The sequence below is a fragment of the Hemitrygon akajei genome, chromosome 32 (genome assembly GCF_048418815.1).
Source record: "Hemitrygon akajei chromosome 32, sHemAka1.3, whole genome shotgun sequence".
NCBI lineage: Eukaryota > Metazoa > Chordata > Chondrichthyes > Myliobatiformes > Dasyatidae > Hemitrygon > Hemitrygon akajei.
The window spans coordinates 9,825,544-9,844,280 of NC_133155.1; the positions used below are offsets into that span (position 1 = coordinate 9,825,544).

The 18,737-nt window shown below is 41.2% G+C and overlaps 1 protein-coding gene across 4 annotated transcripts in view; it reads right to left on the bottom strand.

The window, feature by feature from the left end:
* Positions 1–570: 570 nt before the first annotated feature.
* Positions 571–18,737, bottom strand: part of LOC140719603 (uncharacterized) — a 73,448-nt gene continuing 55,281 nt past the window's right edge. For all 4 annotated transcript variants that reach the window (XM_073034312.1, XM_073034311.1, XM_073034313.1 and 1 more), the window contains 2 exons: positions 5,439–5,523; positions 571–3,379 (listed from right to left, as the gene is read on the bottom strand). In XM_073034312.1, the coding sequence (XP_072890413.1) occupies positions 3,259–3,379; positions 5,439–5,523 (206 nt within the window). In that variant the 3' untranslated portion in view covers positions 571–3,258. The remainder of the gene's footprint in view (positions 3,380–5,438; positions 5,524–18,737) is intronic.

The window sequence follows — 18,737 nt, forward strand, 5'->3', positions numbered from 1 at the left end:
ATTTCATACTCTTGCTATTTATTTATATTTGCATTTACACACAGTTTATTGCCTTCTATGCTCTTTCATTGATTTGCTGTGAATAGCCACAGAAAATGAATCTTTGGGTTGTATGTGGTGACATGTAGGTACTCTGATAATAAATTTTACTTTGAACTTTATTGATCATTAAAGGAAGTCTTTCAGGTGCTTCCCACTCCCTCCTCTTTTTCCCCAACCATGATTTCCCCTCTCTCTTGTTCCCCTCCCACTCCCAGTCCACAGCAGAGACCCATATCAGAATCAGGTTTATCATCACTCACATATGTCATGAAATGTCTTTTTTTTGTGGCAGCGATACAGTACAATATATAAAATTACTACAGTCCTGTGCAAAAGGCTTAGACACACTAGCTATGTATATGTGCCTAAGACTTTTGCACAGTACTGTATGTATAATTTGTATAAGCTATTCAGTCAGAATAAACTGTCACAAACTCTAGAATGTGTCATTAAGTTAACAGCGGAAAGAAAAACACAATTGGCAAACATTTAGAAAACATCTTTAATTAAACATCTGAAGAAATATAAAACTGGCAAAAAGTAACCGGAAGATGCTGAGATCAATAAGGGAGGACAATGATAACTTTTCATTATGCAATCTGTATTGTTGGTGAGTGACATTGCAAAACAGCGTTGGCTCTTGGCAGGGTCACCCATGCCAAAGGGAAGAGACCAGGCTAAGAGTGGTCCACCAGGTCTGGGGGTTCAGCTCAGAGCCAACAACCTTGACTTGTCAAAAACAATTATGAAAACAGCAATGAAGAATCTTCCATAAAGACAGAGATGGAGGACCTTCAATGCTGCCCTAAACACCAGCGGCATAACGGGCAGTAAGTAAGTAAGTTTTCATTTTCATAGCCTATGAAGTGATTTCCTAGAAGTTGACCTAGAATTTTCCAATGAACCCTTTATTAATTGATGTACTTTATTTCTAAGTGTGGGATGTATGTATATCAAAATAATAAGAGATTGTAACAAATCCTCACTTTAAATAAATTGCTTAAAGTTAGTTTTTAACTAACTTTCAAACTATAACATTTACGTTTCTCTCAGTCACCTCCTCCTCTGTCTCCAATCGTTAAAGCCAGAAAATCAGGCACTCAAGTACAGCTTTCTTTTCTATAACACCATCAGGTTCCACCCCGAAAACTCTCAACAATAGATTTTGGATTGGCACGTTGAACCCAAATATGCTTGCAGAGCTGAACAATCTTAGTCACCCACCAACACATCTGTACACAATTCAAAATAAAAGCTGTATTTCAATACTGATTTTGTCTCACAAAATCATTAGGCCTCACTGTCCCCTTCTTTCATGTGAACCATAGTGTCTTTAACCAACCAGAGACCTTCCAGACTCCTCACTTCGCAGGAGAGATCGGCTACTTGATGCACCAAGGAGGGGCTCCAGCCGGCCTTGAGTGATCATTCTTGACTATAGCAAAACTTTCAAGATCAATAAAACGTGGAAAGATTCAAGCAAGTGAGAGCTGGAGGTAGAAGCCAGGAGCTCAGAATACAGGAGGCGGCTCAGGTAGAGCCACACATCTGTTGAGGACTGCTGTAATGATAAATGTAATTTTCTCAAGAGCAGATGACTTGGATAATATAACATTACAACATTAGTATCACGTCCCAATAAATTATATCAAGATTTAAGTTGCTATACAACAGTGCAATATTATTATCATACTTTCACACAATATAGCAATCACCCACACAATTGCCAAGTTCGTTTTTAAAACTATTTTGCTGCCATTATTTGCATCTGTTTGATTCACAATATGTCAACAGGGGATTCTGCTTGATAATGGCATGATGTAACATTAGCTGACAGTCAGTTTGAGCCTTGAACGTTAAACTGTAACAATATCAGTGTACGGTAAAATCAATTCACACTCAAGATACAATCATGGCCTTCACCAATTAAAGGCCGATACATAAATATACAAGGCATAAAAATATTGCTACAAGAACAGCATGAGAAGGTAAAATATTAAAAGACCATTCAACTCTACTCCCATTATCAGATGGCGAACTGGTAACTGTCAGTTATCATAGAAAATATAAAGGGGCAGTGATCTAAAAGAGCAGGTTTAACATTTCAAAAAATATTTTAAAATTACAATTCTCTATCTTAAGGCACAGTAAATAAGGGAAATACTTTTCTGCCCATGCAGTTTTTTTTCCCAATGAGGTCTGAAGATAAATTGCACTTTTTTTTTAAACTACGAGATAAATGTAACACAACCCAAAACGCAAACATGAAGCTTCAGCAGAACCACAGCACATGGTGCAGGTCTGGCACCATTCCCATTAATGCTGCTGACAATAGGGCTCAGACTCCTCTGTGGGACTGACCGAAGTGCACTGAATAAACCAAAACCATTAGACTATGAATAAACAGTTGTTGTAAGATCATTTCCCAAGTGTGCAGAATTTAAAAGGTCATCAAACATAACTGGCACTCAATCTGCACTGAACTCTGAAGGAATGAGATATTGGGTTAACAGCTATTCAGTGCTTCCTTTACCACCGTATGAAACTTTCACAGACAAGCACAATTGTTTTGTACATATCATGACCAAAATTACTACAGCTTTGAAACAGTAATAATGTAATCTACTGCCTGGTAGAACTTCACAAAATACTGAATAATGCGATGCAGAAGACCTGTAGAATTCTGCTTCTAATTGGCCAAATGAATCACCTTCAATTTCTAAAATTACTACTTTCATTAACAAACCTGAATTTTTCAGGCAATCTACAATTTAGGGTCTCATTTGCAAGAACAGGCATTATTGTGCTGAGGATTAAACACAGCTGATAAAAATTCTAATGTCTCTCAATTGCTACTCCTTTAAACTTGTTAATGGCAGCTCATAATTGCATACACTGCTTCAAAACGAAAACAGTAATTGCTCATGTTCATCCAATTTTCCTGAGAGTCTTCTGCCCTTAAGACAGAGTACAGAACATAGCTTTAAGCACCTCCCCAACCACCCCCATCCCGACAGGAAAGTACGTATCTATACTCTCAAATCAAGCACCCATACTTTTAAAACTAAACATAATGCTTCTCTAACAAGCACAAGATCACGCTTCAGAATATAAACAGCCCTCAGAAACTTCAGACACAAACGCAATACACAGACTAAATCTAAAACTTTGTGCTATGAATGTCCGAGGGATAGAACGGCTTCTCGGCTGTGCAACTTAGGAATGAGAACCACGCTGGTGAGATTGTGCAAAATTAAGAAAACGAGGAGCTTGCCCATTCCTGGACCAGTCGTACAAATCAATCTTGGGTCGGTCTCTGTGCCGTCTCATATAATTTCTGGAAAAAGAAAGTATCGCAATGTTAAAACAGATTTACAAACTATTTCCACAGTAAGCAAAATATAGCAATATTAAGTTTCTAGGTAGCACTCATATTCAAGGTCTCTGGATAGAAGTAATTACTTACAGAGGCCAATGGCCTATGAAAAAAAATGATTACTCCCAATTTCAAGACCACTGATCCATAAAATAAGAGATGTGATATTTTCCTGTTTTTCCTATGAAAAAAAACACTGACCTTCACAGTGTTTCCCTCATTTGTGTCTGTCAGTATCTTCCCTGATTTATATTCACTCAAATTTTTTTTCTCTGTGGCTTGTACAAATCCAATTAATGACAATTGCAGAACATTCCCCCTGACAGTAGAGCTCATAGGACTTAATGTTTCAATCCCTATGATAAGTCGGCACTCTCGATGTTGGCATTGGACTTGAAGTGGTGACAAGGAGGGTAGGCACCTCATTGGGGTCATCAGGTGGGCACCCTCCTTCTTTGACATCTTGTTGAGAAGCCCTCGACGTCTCTAGAGGGCTCAACGGTGCTACCTAGCGTCCCAGATACACCACCCCTCAGTTCCATACCCTCCTGTCTTCATCTTGCAGCCCAGTTGCTGTCTTTCCTTTTAATCCAAATCCAATTGCTGCTTCCTTCTGCTGCATTTGACAAGGATTTGATTGCTTGTTGGAGTGAATAACCCCTCACCCCCATCTTCTTCAATAGACTGGTCATAGATGTAGCCACGAATCCCCTGCACCCCACTTCTACAGGGGAAATCTTGGTCTTCCAGCCGTTCTGGGCAGCTTCAGTTGCCAGTTCAGAGTACTTGGTCTTTTTCCTCTCATAAGCTTCTTCAACACATAAAACAGTAAATCAGATTTTTAAAAATATCTTGCTCTTCCAGGACTAGATACAGTCACAAAAAAAAGATTTAAACTGCAAATTCAGCCAATCAGCAGCACCTCCACTTCCTAAGGAGTTTGAGACAAGCAAGGCTCCCCATCCCCATCTTAAATGAATTTTACAGGAGCACCATTGAGAGCATCCTGACACGTCGCATCTCCATCTGGTACGGGAGCAGCCGAGCATCGGAATGGAAGTCCCTACAAAGGACTGTGGGAACAGCCGACAGGATCATAGAGGTCTCCCTCCATCCATCGCGGACGGTTATCAGGACCGAGGCATTGGCAGGGCCCTTAGTATTATTAAGGATCCCACCCAACATCCTCTTTGACTTTCTACCGTCAGGCAGGAGACTCTGGTGCATAAAGACAAGGATGGTCAGGATGGGAAACAGTTTCTTCCCTCAGGCCACTGGGTTTCTTTCCGTATAACTGAGGTCCTCCACACCTGGCAACATTGCGCAAAGTTTTTTCTGTACTCTTTCAACCAAATTTACATCATCCTGTAACGAGGAGAGGAGCAGTAACAGTCACTCTAAGCCGGCAACATCCCACCTCATGCTCGAGTTTAGAAAATATATTCATGGAATGGATGGTGCAGGATCTTGTGAGTATCAAGGGGGAGAATTTAGTCAGCCACCGAGAGGAAAGATGTCATGGGTTAAGGGTGAAAGGTGAAATGTTTAAGGGGAACATGAGGAGAAATTTCACTCAGAGGTGTTTGGGTTTGTGCTTCAAATTATGAGGGTAAATGCAAGCAGGCTTCTTCCACTGGGGTTTGGTGGGAGGACAACCAGAGGTCATGGGTTAAGGGTGAAAGGTGAAATGTTTAAGGGGAAGATGAGGAGAAATATTTTCACTCAGGACGTAGTGATGGTATTGGAATAAGCTGCCAGTGCAAATGGTGCCTCTGAGCTTGATTCCAACATTTAAGAGAAGTCTGGATAGATACATAGTAAGGGTATGGAAGTCTGTGGACCCAGTGCTGCTTGATGGGAGTAGGCAGTTTAAATGGTTTCAGCACAGACTAGATGGACTGAAGGGCCTGCTTCTGTGCGGCAGTTTTCTGTGACCCTAAAGTTAAGAGAAAAATGCCATAAATATGCAACAAAATGTTCAATTTTTTTTTAAACTGATGCTTCAAGATGTCAGGTTTACCTGACAGTGAGGTCTAAGTGGTGTTGCCAGGATTTGTAGTAACCTCCGACATCATCCATCAGGGAGTGTAATTCTTTTAAAGTTCCTGCAAAATAAATGCTGTTAAATCCCGATTCACTTCACAATAACATTTTAGAGGTTTTCCAATGTTTCAAGATGCAAGGGTCCTACATGGAATGCATTAAGCTGTCACCATGGAACAGACATGGAAGGAAACCTAGTTACTGTTCAAATTTACTGAATATTTACATGTTTTCAAACCAAAGTCACGTCCAAAAAAAATTCAATTTAATATCAGAGAATGTATACAGTATACAACCTGAAGTTCTTACTCTTCACAGACATCCACCAAACAAACCCCAAAGTATGAATGATAGAACCTCAAGGACCCCGCACCTCCTCCCATGCACGAGCATCGACCCTCCCCTCCCCACCCTCCACCTGCGCCAGCAGAAGTACCGAACGCCCCCCCCCCCGACCCAGCCGCCACGCAAACAACAGCGAAGGCCTCCAAAGAGACTCTGATCTGGAGTCCATTCAAAGCTACAGTTCATAACCCAGCACCTCGGCATATCAGACATACATTTCCCAAAGCTTGGTCAGCTCACTTTTATTTGTCGATACCTTGTGTGTTTATTTATTTATTTAGCTATTTAAAAAGACCACGGAGCAGGCCGTTCTGGCCTAATGAGCTGCCCCACCCAATAACCCACCTATTTAACCCTGGTCTAATCATAGGACGGCGGGGCGGAGCTACATCTCTACCAAAAGAGGTGTAAGACGCTCCTTCCCTCCACTAGCCTGCAGATCACCCTTGGGCAAGGTGTAGCACCTGCTTAGGCCTCCCAATCAGGGTCACGTAACACTAGGGGAGCAGGTGGTGGATGGTTGTATGAGCAGCTGGTGCACATCACAAGTCCTGGTTATGTGACCCCTGACGCCAGGCAGACAATCTCTGAAGAGTATTGATAATGGCTGGGGTCACCCGTCTTGTAAAGACACTGCCCAGAAGGTGGCAATGGCAAACCACTTCAGTAGAAAAATTTACCAAGAACAATCATGATCTTGAGACCATGATTGCCCATGTTGTATGACATGGCGTATAATGATGTCATATGACATGGCACATATTGATGATGATAAACCACCAGTTAACCTATTAGTTAGCACGTCTTTGGACTGTGGGAGGAAACCGGAGCAACCGATGACATACATGTCGTCATGGGGAGAAGATACAAACTCCTTACAGAGACGCTGGAATTGAGTTCTGAACTCCGACACCCCAAGCAGCAATAGTGTTGCAATAACTACTATGCTAACGTGGCATAGTTAGCATGGCACGTGAATGGCGTGTGCTAGCTTTTGCAAACATTCCTTCATCTCCACTTTATCAGAAGAGAGTTTTCTCTGAAAGCAAATTTGGATTAATATTACATTTAACCTCTGTGTTTCCCCCGGATTATACAATAATGAATACAATATAAAAAGAAAACTTTCTCATATGCTTGAACAATATAAGTGGCACGGTAGCACAGTGGTTAACACAACACTTTACAGTGCAAGTCACCCAGGTTCAATTCCCGCTGCTGCCTGTAAGGAGTTTGTCTGTTCTCCCCGTGACCGCGTGGGTTTCCTCCGGTTGCTCCGGTTTCCTCCCACAGTCCAAAGACATACCGGTTGGGAGATTAATTGGTCATTTTAAATTATCTTGTGATTAGGCTCGGATTAAATCGGGGGATCGCTAGGCGACGCATTTCAAAGGGCCGGGTGAGCCTATTCCGCACTGGAGCTCAATAAAATAAATAAATTATCAATAGTTAATGAAGACACCTTCATTTGAACCCCAAAGTGAAAAAGAAAAGACATTTACAAAGCAAAATAAAAAACCACTGAGTTGTGCCCAACTTTATTTCAAGTTGTGGAATATTTCAATTTCTAACATGAGTTATTTTACATTTTTAAACAATTAAACCAACAAAATAAGCCATATATTGTCAATTTAATTTATGAAAATTCTTAAGTTGACATAGAGAGGAGATAAATATTTGATTGTCAAAATTAATATCTGCTCAAACTCAGAGTTCAAGAAATCAACTTGTGTCTTTTTTCAGCTTCTTCAGTTGAGTCAATAACTTAAGCACGTTCCTTTCAACTTGACTTGCCTGAGTAACCAGATTAATCTGAAGTTCTTGTAAAAGGTCAGGTAGATTGAAGATTGCTTAACCTTCAGTGGATAAAGCAAACCACTTTTCCTTTCCATTACAATTAATGGATTTATTTTATTTTATTCAGACACAGCCCTTTAAAACCATGCTGGCCTGCAGCCCCCGATTTAACCCTAGCCTAATCACGGGACAATTTACAATAACTAATTAACCTACCAGTCAGTAGATTATTCAGACTGTGGGAGGAAACCCACACGGTCACGGGGAGAATGTTCTAACTCCTTACAGGCAGCACCCGGGTCGCTGGTACTGTAAAGCGTTGTGCTAACCACTACGCTACTGTGCCACTTCAAGGTATATTCTGATGATCAGAAACAATTTGTAACTCTTAAGTCATGATTCCAAAAAAAGGTATTGTTCAATTCCTAAATACCTCCAGCAATTTTTACACAGAGAATGATGACACTGTAATCAAATTTATTATGCACATTAGTCCTTTGGTTTCCTCCCACAGTCCAAAAATGTACCAGGTAGGTTAAATGGTCGTTGTAAAATTGTCCCATGATTGGGATAGGTTTAATCGGGGGATTGCTGGGGCAGAGTGGCTTTGGGAGCTTGTCTGCCTCAATGACCCAGTGAGTTATGTTGGCTGGAGTCAGGGCTTTATGTTTTGGCTCTTGGTAGGGTCACCCATGCCAAACAGGTCAAAGGGTAGAGGCCAGACTATAAGAGTGGTCCACCGATCCTCCAGGTTCGGGGAGGTTCAGCTCAGGGCTAACAACCGCGTCTGGCTGTTACGGAAACAGCAACGAAGAATCCTTCTACATCTGTGAGCGACGACGTTCCCGAGTCTTCACCCGGGACTTGCATGACTGACAGCAAACTGAGAGGAAGCTGCTGACAGAGATAGAGGACCTTCATTGCTGCCCCAAACACCAGCGGTATAACGGGCAAGAGACGGAGATGACGTACAGAGCAACAAAGATCATCTTAAACCGGAAAGTGACGCTTCATTTACAGACAAGAAATCAGCCATCGTCTCTATTCCAAAATGATATATTGGTAATTACAACCAACATAAGTATGGGTGAGCTCACTAGGTGACTCCCCAGGAAAGAGAGCCTCTTGTGCTTAAACGGTCCAAAGATCACAATGCATGATCAAGCTCGAAAAGACGTAGCAGGATCAAGGCAGAAAGGTTTTACTTGAAGCTTTAAATTTCACGATTAGATTTCTGAATGGACATTGAACCCATGAACTCTACCTCACCACTTTTTCTTCTTCCTTTCTTTTTGCACATGTAATTTAAATATATATTTTACAGTAATCCAGTGTTTATTACATATTGCATTGTACAGCTGCCGCATAACAGCACGTTTCATGAGGTGTGCCAGTGATAGTGAATCTGATTCTGATTCCGAGTTGAAATGAATGCTTCAAAGTGCTTTCCCTTTGAGGAACGCGGGGAACTCAGCAGGTTGAGCAGCATCCGACGGAGGAAAGGAACTGGCAAAGCCTCGGGCCATAACCCTGCATCAGGACTGGGAGTGCAGTGGAGAGGGCCAGGGGACAGCAGGCTGAGGCAATTGACGGACTCAAGAGCCGCAGCCACTCTCCGAAATCTACCACCCCAACAGGTTCTTCCCCCAAGCCATCAGACTCCTCAATACCCACAGTCTAGACTGACAGCTACATCATTTATTATAATATTGAAATTTGTCCTCTACTGTGCCTATTGTCTTGTTTATTAATTATTGTACTGCCCTGCACTGTTTTGTGCACTTTATGTAGTCCTGTATAGGTCTGTAGTCTAGTGTAGTTTTTGTGTTGTTTTACGTAGTCTCGTGTAGCCTTGAATTTTTTTGAATTGAATTGAATTGAATTTTGGTTTATTGTCATTTAGAAACCACAACTGCAATGCAGTTAAAAAATGAAACAACGTTCCTCCAGAATGATATCACAAAGTACACGACAAGACAGACTACACCAGGAGATCCACATAACATTTGGCAATCCCCAAATTCAGAGTCCGGAGAGGCTGCTGCGTATTAATATTGTGCTACCATCTTAGCGCGTTCCCCGGAAAGGAGCTCCAAATCCACCAGACAAAACAAGACTACCCAGACACACCAAGTCAGGAGACCAACTCCACCACCCTACAAACCAAAAACTAAAGCTACAAGATCTACACAAAACCACATAGTTACAACAGTGCAAACAATACCATAATTGAAAAAAAAACAGACCATGGGCACAATAAAAATAGTCCAAAGATGTTGTCTCACTTAGTCTAGTGTAGTTTTGCGTTGTCTCATGTAGCACCAGGGTCCTGGAGGAATGCCGTTTCGTTTTCACTGTGTACTGTACCAGCAGTTTGTGGTCGAAATGACAATAAAAAGCGACTTGACTTGACTACTTGAACAAGTTGTGTCGAGTAGGGGTGGTAGATTTGGGAGCGAGTGCAGCTGTATAGAGGCAAAGAGGAGAAAAATTAAGAGGTAGGGTGAGGTGGCGGAGGGCTGGAGACAGCCAGCAGAGCAGAGTTTCCCAACCCGAGGTTCGCGGACCCCTCGGTTACTGGTAGGGGTCCATGGCATATAAAAGACAGGGAACCCCTGCACCGATGGAGATAAGCAGGGACACAAGGGGTGACCCAGTGTTGGAATCTGATATGCAATGGAATCACTGGAGTGGGGGATTGGGGCTAGCTGAATGGCAGATGAGGTAGGAAAGGCGAGGGCAGCAGAACGTGTGTGAATGTGAGGCAAGGAGAGATGAGAGTGGGGGGGGGGCTTAAGGGAAAAGGGGGCAAAATCGGGAGGGCCTGAGGATGATCAGAAGGGAAAAGGGGAAGAATCCATTGGTTAGAAGGTTACCTAAATTTGGAAAACTCAATGCCACAACTGCTGCAATGGTTAACACCGGGTTAATCACTACCAAGAGCAACATTTAAAAATTAATTTTCAATAATCCTCAAGGAGCATTAAGACAGCTCATTTCCCCACTGATCATAAAGGTGAACAAAGATGAGGAAGAAGATCTCACCATTTCTACATTGATGTTCCTTTCTATATTAATAATTTATCAATATACTATTAGATACTGTAATAGGGTGGTGGGGTGGAGCTATGTCTCCTTCAAAGGAGGTAAAATGCTCTCCTTCCCTCCACTAGCCTGCAGGTCACCCTCAGCCAAGGTGTAGCACCAGCCACCGATTAGGGTCAGATGAAGCCACCGATTAGGGTCAAATGAAGCCACCGATTAAGGTTAGATGAAGCCATAGGAGCAGGTGGTGGATGCAGCCGGTGCAGATCACAAATCCCGGTTATGCGACCACTGACGCCAGGCAAAATCTCTGAAGAGTATTGATATTTGTAAAGACACTGCCCAGTAGAAGACAATGGCAAACCACGTCTGTACAGAAATTTGCTAAGAACAACCATGGTCACAGAAAGACCATGATTGCTCATGTCATATGTTATGCCACATAACAAGTGAATGAACTATATAATAATTATATTGCTATATAATAATTACTATTATATTGCTATATAATTACCATTATATATTCCCATATAATACTATATTAATATTACAAGAAACAATTCCCTAAATCTTGCAGAATTAGCAATCACATTTATTTATTTAGATATACAGAATATCTGGATATTCGACCCACACCCCTCAGCAACCCATGACAAACCCCTAGGTAACCCTAATCCAATCACTGGACAATTTACAACGACCAATTAACTTACCCGGTACGTTTCTGGACTGTGGGAGGAAACCGGATCACCTGGAGGAAACCCACACATTCCATGGGTCTGACGTACTGAGAATTCCGAACTCCGATGCCCTGAGCTGCAATAGCGCCATCCTACCACTATGCTACAGTGGCGCCCTTCACGCTTCCCAATCAAACAATCCGACAGATGAACAAGAGCTACAGGACAGTGGGGCCTAAAAGTATTTGTCATTACCAGGTTAAGCTGCCAGACCTGCTACTTCATTCTCAAGTGGGGAAAGACAATATGGATCCTCTGTCCACTATGAAGCAGAACTGCTCAGTTACGCGTTGTTTGGCATATCGGGCAGCAACCTTGTCGTTTCTTTAGTGCTTGTCTGTTTTACAAGGCCGAGTTGAAACCTCAATGCAAGCATGCAAGGAGGCAGCCGGATTTAAACCTGGGACCTCTGGCTCCAAAGCCCAAGTGCGGATACCACTACACCACCAGCACAGACAACTTACTTATTGGAAGGAAGTAATTTGGATCAGCTTGATTACGCATTGGCTGATGAAGAGTTTGAAGTGTACTATCATATGTACAATTGCTTAATGTCTATGCAAAGGACATAGATGTAAAGCAAGGTATTTAATATTTCAGCAATATTTGAGTAATCCTCTAAACATGTTGTTGATTTGTAGGTTTCCGTAAATTGAACAGCAGAGGCATTTTAGGGGAAACCATAACAACTCACTTTACTGTCAACCCAACACAGAACATAACGTGCGGGAAAGAAAAACTTCACGTAGAGGATGTTGCCTGGATTGGGGAGCATGCCTTATGAGAATAGGTTGAGTGAACTCGGCCTTTTCTCCTTGGAATGGCGGAGGATTAGAGGTGACCTGATAGAAGTGTATGAGATGATGAGAAGCATTGATCGTGTGGATAGTCAGAGGCTTTTTCCCAGGGCTGAAACAGCTAACACGAGAGGGCACAGTTTTAAGATGCTTAGAAGTAGGTACGGAGGAGGTGTCAGGGGTAAGTTTTCTTTTAAAAACGCAGAGTGTGGTGAGTGCGTGGAATGAGGAGGTGGAGGAGGAGGATACAATAGAGTCTTTCAAGAGACTCCTGGATAGGTACATGGAGCTTAGAAAAATAGAGGGCTATGAGTAACCTTAAGTATTTTCATGTTCAGCACAGCATTGTGGGCCAAAGGGCTTGTATTGTGCTGTAGGTTTTCTATGTTTCTATCATCATGTCAGACCAGCCTCTTAAAGTGAAACCCATCTCACTGTCAGTGGTTGTGAATTATGCATATCTTTCCACCCCTTACATTACCCTACAGATTAAGCATTCTACGTTTAACTAATTAATTACATCTTATATGTATAAATATGTGAACTACGTACGTCATCACACTACCACATGATGCACGCGTGCTTTGCTCTGAGCTAGACTCACATTTCGGACTCCTTTGACTTCCTTGTGAAGTAGTTTAATGTTCTGAAGCTGCAAAGCGTAACGGTGTTGGCTTTGGTCTAGCGGTTACGTAGAGTTGTATAGCATAAACTAGGCGGCCATTCCAGTGCAGCCTTTGGGGAGCGTAGCCCCACTTCAGGTGGCACCCCAAGGTGAAATAATAAGCCAAACCCCTGTTTTTTATTATCCCAATGGTTACAAACCGTAAGTCTGTACAACTGAAAGGAGAGTTCAACATTCATTCCTTGCACAACTCCAGAAAATATATTCTACCTTGCTCAGGGGTGTTTACCTTGCTGTAAGAAAATTACCATTGGCTGCCCTGAAATTGTAAAAGACACTGGCCACATCTATCCAGCAGGATAGTATCAATCCAATTTACCAACCGTGCACATTGGCTGAAACCTTAATGGCTGAGATCCTGAAGATACCAAATGATTTTTGCACCAAGCACGGTATAATTTAATATCTGCAACTATTTTGGAGGTGCCTTCTGAAAATTCTGAAAACTTTCGTCTCACACTTGCTATATCATCAACTTTTAATTTCTTTCATTGCCAGAACTGTTATTATTCTCCCATGCTTTGTCCTTTACAATATTCATGAATCTGCAGCACAAGAGCAATTTATGGAAAATACTTTATAAAGTTATTTAAGTGTTTAATATATATATCTACTGTAATTCTTTTTTTTGTCTTTTATTATGAATTGCATTATACTGCTGTGCAAAGTCAACAGATTTCACAACATAGGAGAGAAAGGAGCAGAATTAGGCCATTTGGCCCATTAAGTCTGCTCTGTCATTTCATGATGGCTGATCCAATTTTCCTCTCAGCCCCACTCTCCTGCCTTCTCCCTTTATTCCTTCACACCTTGACCAACCAAGAATATATCAACCTCTGCCTTAACTATACATAAAGACTTGGACTCCACAGCTGCCTGTGGCAAAGAATTCCACAGATTCATCACTCTCTGGCTAAAGCAATTCCTCCTCATCTCCGTTCCAAAAGGATGCCCTTCCATTCTGAGGCTGTGTCCTTGGATCTTAGACTCTCCCACCACAGGAAACATCCTCTCCACATCCACTCTATCAAAGCCTTTCACCATTCGATAGGTTCCAATGAGGTCATCACTCATTCTTCTGAATTCTAGTGAATACAGGGCCAGAGCCATCAAACAATCTGCATATGACAAACTGATCAGTCCTAGAATCATTTTTGTGAACCTCCTTTGAACCCTCTCCAGTATCAGCACATCTTTTCTAAGAAAAGGGGCCCAAAACTACCCACAATACTCCAATGAGGCCTCACCAATACATTATAAAGTCTCAACATTACATCCTTGCTTTTATATTCTAGTCCTCTTGAAATGAATGTTAATATTGCATTTGCCTTCCCCACCACACTCAACTTGCAAATTAACTTTTGGGGAATCCTGCACAAGGATTCCCAAATCCCTTTGCATCTCAGTTTTTTGTATTTTCTCTCCATTTAGAAAATAGTCGATCCTTTTATTTCTTTTACCGAAGTACATGACTATATATTTCCCGACACTGTATTCCATCTGCCATTTCTTTGCCCATTCTCCTAATCTGTCTAAGTTCTTCTATCACCCTCTCTACTTCCTTAAAACTACCTGCCTCTCCACCTGGCTTCATATTGTTTGCAAACTTTGCAACAAAGCTTTCAATTCCAACATTCAAATCATTGACATAGACCATAAAAAGAACTGGTACCGACACAGACCCCTGTGGAACACCACTAGTCACCAGCAGCCAACCAGAAAAAAGCTCCCTTTATTCCCAATCTTTGCCTGCTGCCAATCAGCCACTGCTTTAACCATGCTAGAATCTGTCCTGTAATAACACAGGCTCATAGCTTGTTGAAGTGGCACCTTATCAAAGGCCGCCTGAAAATTCAACATCAACCGATTCTCCTTTGTCTATTCTGCTTGTTATTTCTTCAAAGAATTCCAACAGATTTGTCAGGCAAGATTTTCCCTTGAGGAAACCATGCTGACTATGGCTTATTCATGACTTACTCAGACAGGATGAAGAGATCAATACTCCCCAATGCCATTCGGCTTTACAATTCAACTGCCAGGAGTAAGATATGTTAAAGTGACAGGGTTAGGATTTTACCTATTAATGTATTTTAGTAAACTATTTAAGAACTTTTTAAAAGCTATTAATGCTTTTTGAGAGGGTGATTTTAGATGCATATCATATTTATACTGAGTTAAGTATTGTATGTAATTAGTTTTGCTACAATAAGTGTATGGGACATTGGAAAAAATGTTGAATTTCCCCATGGGGATGAATAAAGTATCTATCTATCTATGTGCCTCCAAGTACCCCGAGACCTCATCCTTAATAATCGACTCCAACATCTTCCCACCCACTGAAGTCAGACTAACTGGCCTATAGTTTCCTTTTTCCTTTTAACCAATCCAAAATCTAGTGATTCTAGAAAAATAATTACTAATACCTCCATGATTCTTTCAGCCACCTACATCTTTCAAAACCCAGGGGTGTACACCATCTGGTCCTGGTGACATATCTACCTTCAGAACTTTTAGCTTCCCAAGAACTTTCTTTCTAGTTATGGTAAAGTCACACATTTTATGACCCCTAACACCTGGAACTTTAACCATACTGTTAATGTCTTTCACAGAGAAGACTGATGCAAAATACTTATTCAGTTTGACGGCCATTTCTTGATCCCCCATTATTACCTCCCCAGCATTGTTCTCCAGCAGCCTGACATCTATTCTCATCTCCCTTTTACACTTCATGTATCTGATGAAACTTTTGGTATCCTCTTTAATATTACTGGCTAGCTTACTTTCTTATTCCATTTTTATCTTAATGCGTTCCCAATCTGCTAACCCCACTAATTTTTGCTCTATCATATGCCCTCCCTTTGGCTTTTATGTTGGCTTTGACTTCTTTTGTTAGCCACGGTTGTGTCATCTTTTCTTTAGAATACTTCTTCCTCTTTGGGATGTATATATCCTATGCCTTCCTAATTGCTTCCAGAAATTCCAGCCGTTGCTGCTCTGCCGTCATCCCTGCCAGTGTTCTTTTCCAATCAATTCTGGCCAACTCCTCTCTCATGCCTCTGTCATTCCCTTTACTCCATTGTAACATTGACACATCTGACGTTAGCTTCTCTTTCTCAAATTTTGGAGTAAATTTAATATTATGATCACTTGCCCCAGTGGGTTCTTTTACCCTAAGCTCTCGAATCAGTTCTGGTTCATCGCACAACGCCCAATCCAGAATAGCTGATCCCCCAGTGGGCTCAACCAGGAGCTGCACAGGGGACATCACGTGATGACGTAGGATCGAGACGCAGGGACCCAGCTCTCCCGTAAAAAGTTAATAAATTAATGTTTAAATGAAGAAAAGTTAGTCAATACTTTCTAAAAGTTACTTATAAACGACTCCGGACTGTGTCAAGCTATGCCTCAAGGAAGGAAGATGAAGAAAACTAATACCGGGAAGACTACGCAAGTTGGAACAAGAACAAGGCCCACGCCTACCGAGGAACCGCGGTCTCAGGTACATTATATCACCGGCGATACGGAACAGGAGACTGTGGCAACATTGGCCACTTCCAAAGGAGAAAACCATCGTGAACTGCGCAAACGCGAAGGATGGAGCATGCGCAAACGGGAGCAACAAGAACTACAAAGCCCAGCTACCACTGCAACTGAAAGTGATAGCGAATCGGAGGGAGAGTCAAATCTCTCGGAAGGATCAGATGAAGAAGGAGTTAAAAGTCCTTCTAGAAATATAGAAAAGACTTTGAGACAAATAATGCGTAAATTAGACACATTAAAAGTAATTAAAAATAATCAAAAAATACTCGGAAAAAAAATGACCAATATGGAGATTATGCTTGATAAAATGACAAAGAGACAGGAAAAAAATGGAAAAAAGAATTACGGACTTGGAAACTACAACGGAAGACATGGTTGAAAGAATGGACAAAATGGAAAAGGAAAATACTGCTTGGACATCAGAAAGAAAACAATTTATGGAAAAAATTGATAAGCTTGAAAATCTCAGTAGACGAAATAATATTAAAATTGTTGGACTTAAAGAAGATATAGAAGGAGAAGATCCAATAAATTTTTTTCAAAAATGGATCCCTGAAAAATTGGAAATGGAAAGAGAAACTCCAATTGAGATTGAAAGGGCGCATAGATCTTTAAGGTCAAGACCGCGAGCTGATCAAAACCCACGATCAATTTTGATAAAATGCTTACGATACCAAGACAAAGAAAAGATCCTAAAGGCCGCTGCCCAAAGTGCCAAAAATAGAAACGGGCCACTGATGATAGCAGGGAAACCAGTTCTTTTTTATCCTGATATAAGTTACAACCTGTTGAAGAGAAAGAAGGAATTTAACCCAGCGAAAAAAGCTTTATGGGAAAAGGGTTATAAATTTACAATGCATCACCCAGCAACACTGATAATTTTTTTGGAGGAGGGAAAAAAATTTTTTTCCCGATTATCGAAAAGCGGAGGAGTTTGTACAAGAACTTCCATCTATTCGCTAAATACACATAGAGGCTTCCAAACGTAATGGATTAAAGATGAAGATAGACCCAAGGAACAGAAGTGATGGACATTTATGGATATTATAGAAGAGAAAAGCAAAATTTTAGAAATACTAAATGAGAATAGTATTTTTTTTTCTCTTCTTATACATATACTTTTTTATGTTGCGGGGGGGCTGGGAGGCTGTGGATCGGTTACTGCGGGATTCACGTGTGTAATCATGGCAGTTGCCATGACCCGTACAGCAGAGGGGGGCAATGTTGTGTTTTTTTTTCCACAACATTAGTAGGGGGGTATTTTTTTTTTCCTTTATATTTTAATTTTTTTCTATCTTTTTGCCTGGATGATTGGTGGGGACACACATAGCAACATGGAGATTTTTATAAAGATTTCCCAGGATACCACGAAAGTGGAAAGATTAGGTATTATTATAGATTGGAGTAATATAATAATAAAAAAAAATGACTGATCTACTAAATTTTTTAAGTTTTAATGTTAATGGGCTTAATGGGCCAGTAAAAAGAAAAAGAATTTTAACATATATTTAAAAAAATGAGAACTCCGTGGAGCATGTGGGGATCTTCCAACAACCATGCATCCCTTTTTTTTTCTTTCTTATTTTTTTAATAGGGATGTTAGGGGGGAGGGGTTAAGGGGAGGGGGGCTGGGTAACACTTTTTTTCATACACATTTATTCTGTAACTATTTGAAAACAATAAAAAAAGTTTTTAAAAAAACAAAAAAAAAACCCAGAAAAAAACAAAAACCAGGAGCTGTCAGGAGCTGCACTAAAAAGCCATCTTGCAGGCACTCTCCAAATTCCCTCTCTGGGAATCCAGTACAAATCTGATTTTCCCAATCCTCCTGGAATCCAGCACAAACCAGGTCTTCCCAATCTACCTGCATTTTGAAGTCCCTCATGACCATTGTAACATTGCCCTTTTGGCTTGTACTTTCCATCTCCTGTTGTAATTAGTAAGCTACATTCTTACTACAGTTTGGTGGGGGGGGGGGGGGTTCTGTATACAACTCCCAACAAGGTCCTTTTACCCTTGCAATTCCTTAGCTCTATCCACAACGATTCAACACCTTCCACCACTAACTCAGCTCTTCCTAATGATTTGATTTCATTTTTTACCAACAGAGCAAGTCCACTCCCTCTGCCTTCCTGCCTGTCCTTTCGATACAATGCGTGTCCTTGGACATTAAGCTCGCAGCTATAACCTTCTTTCAGCCATGATTCAGTGATGCCTACAACATCATACTTCCCAATCTGCAACTGTGTGGTAAGTTCATCCACCTTATTCCAAATACTGCGTGCATTCAAATACAACACCTTCTGTTCTGTATTTACCCTTTTTGA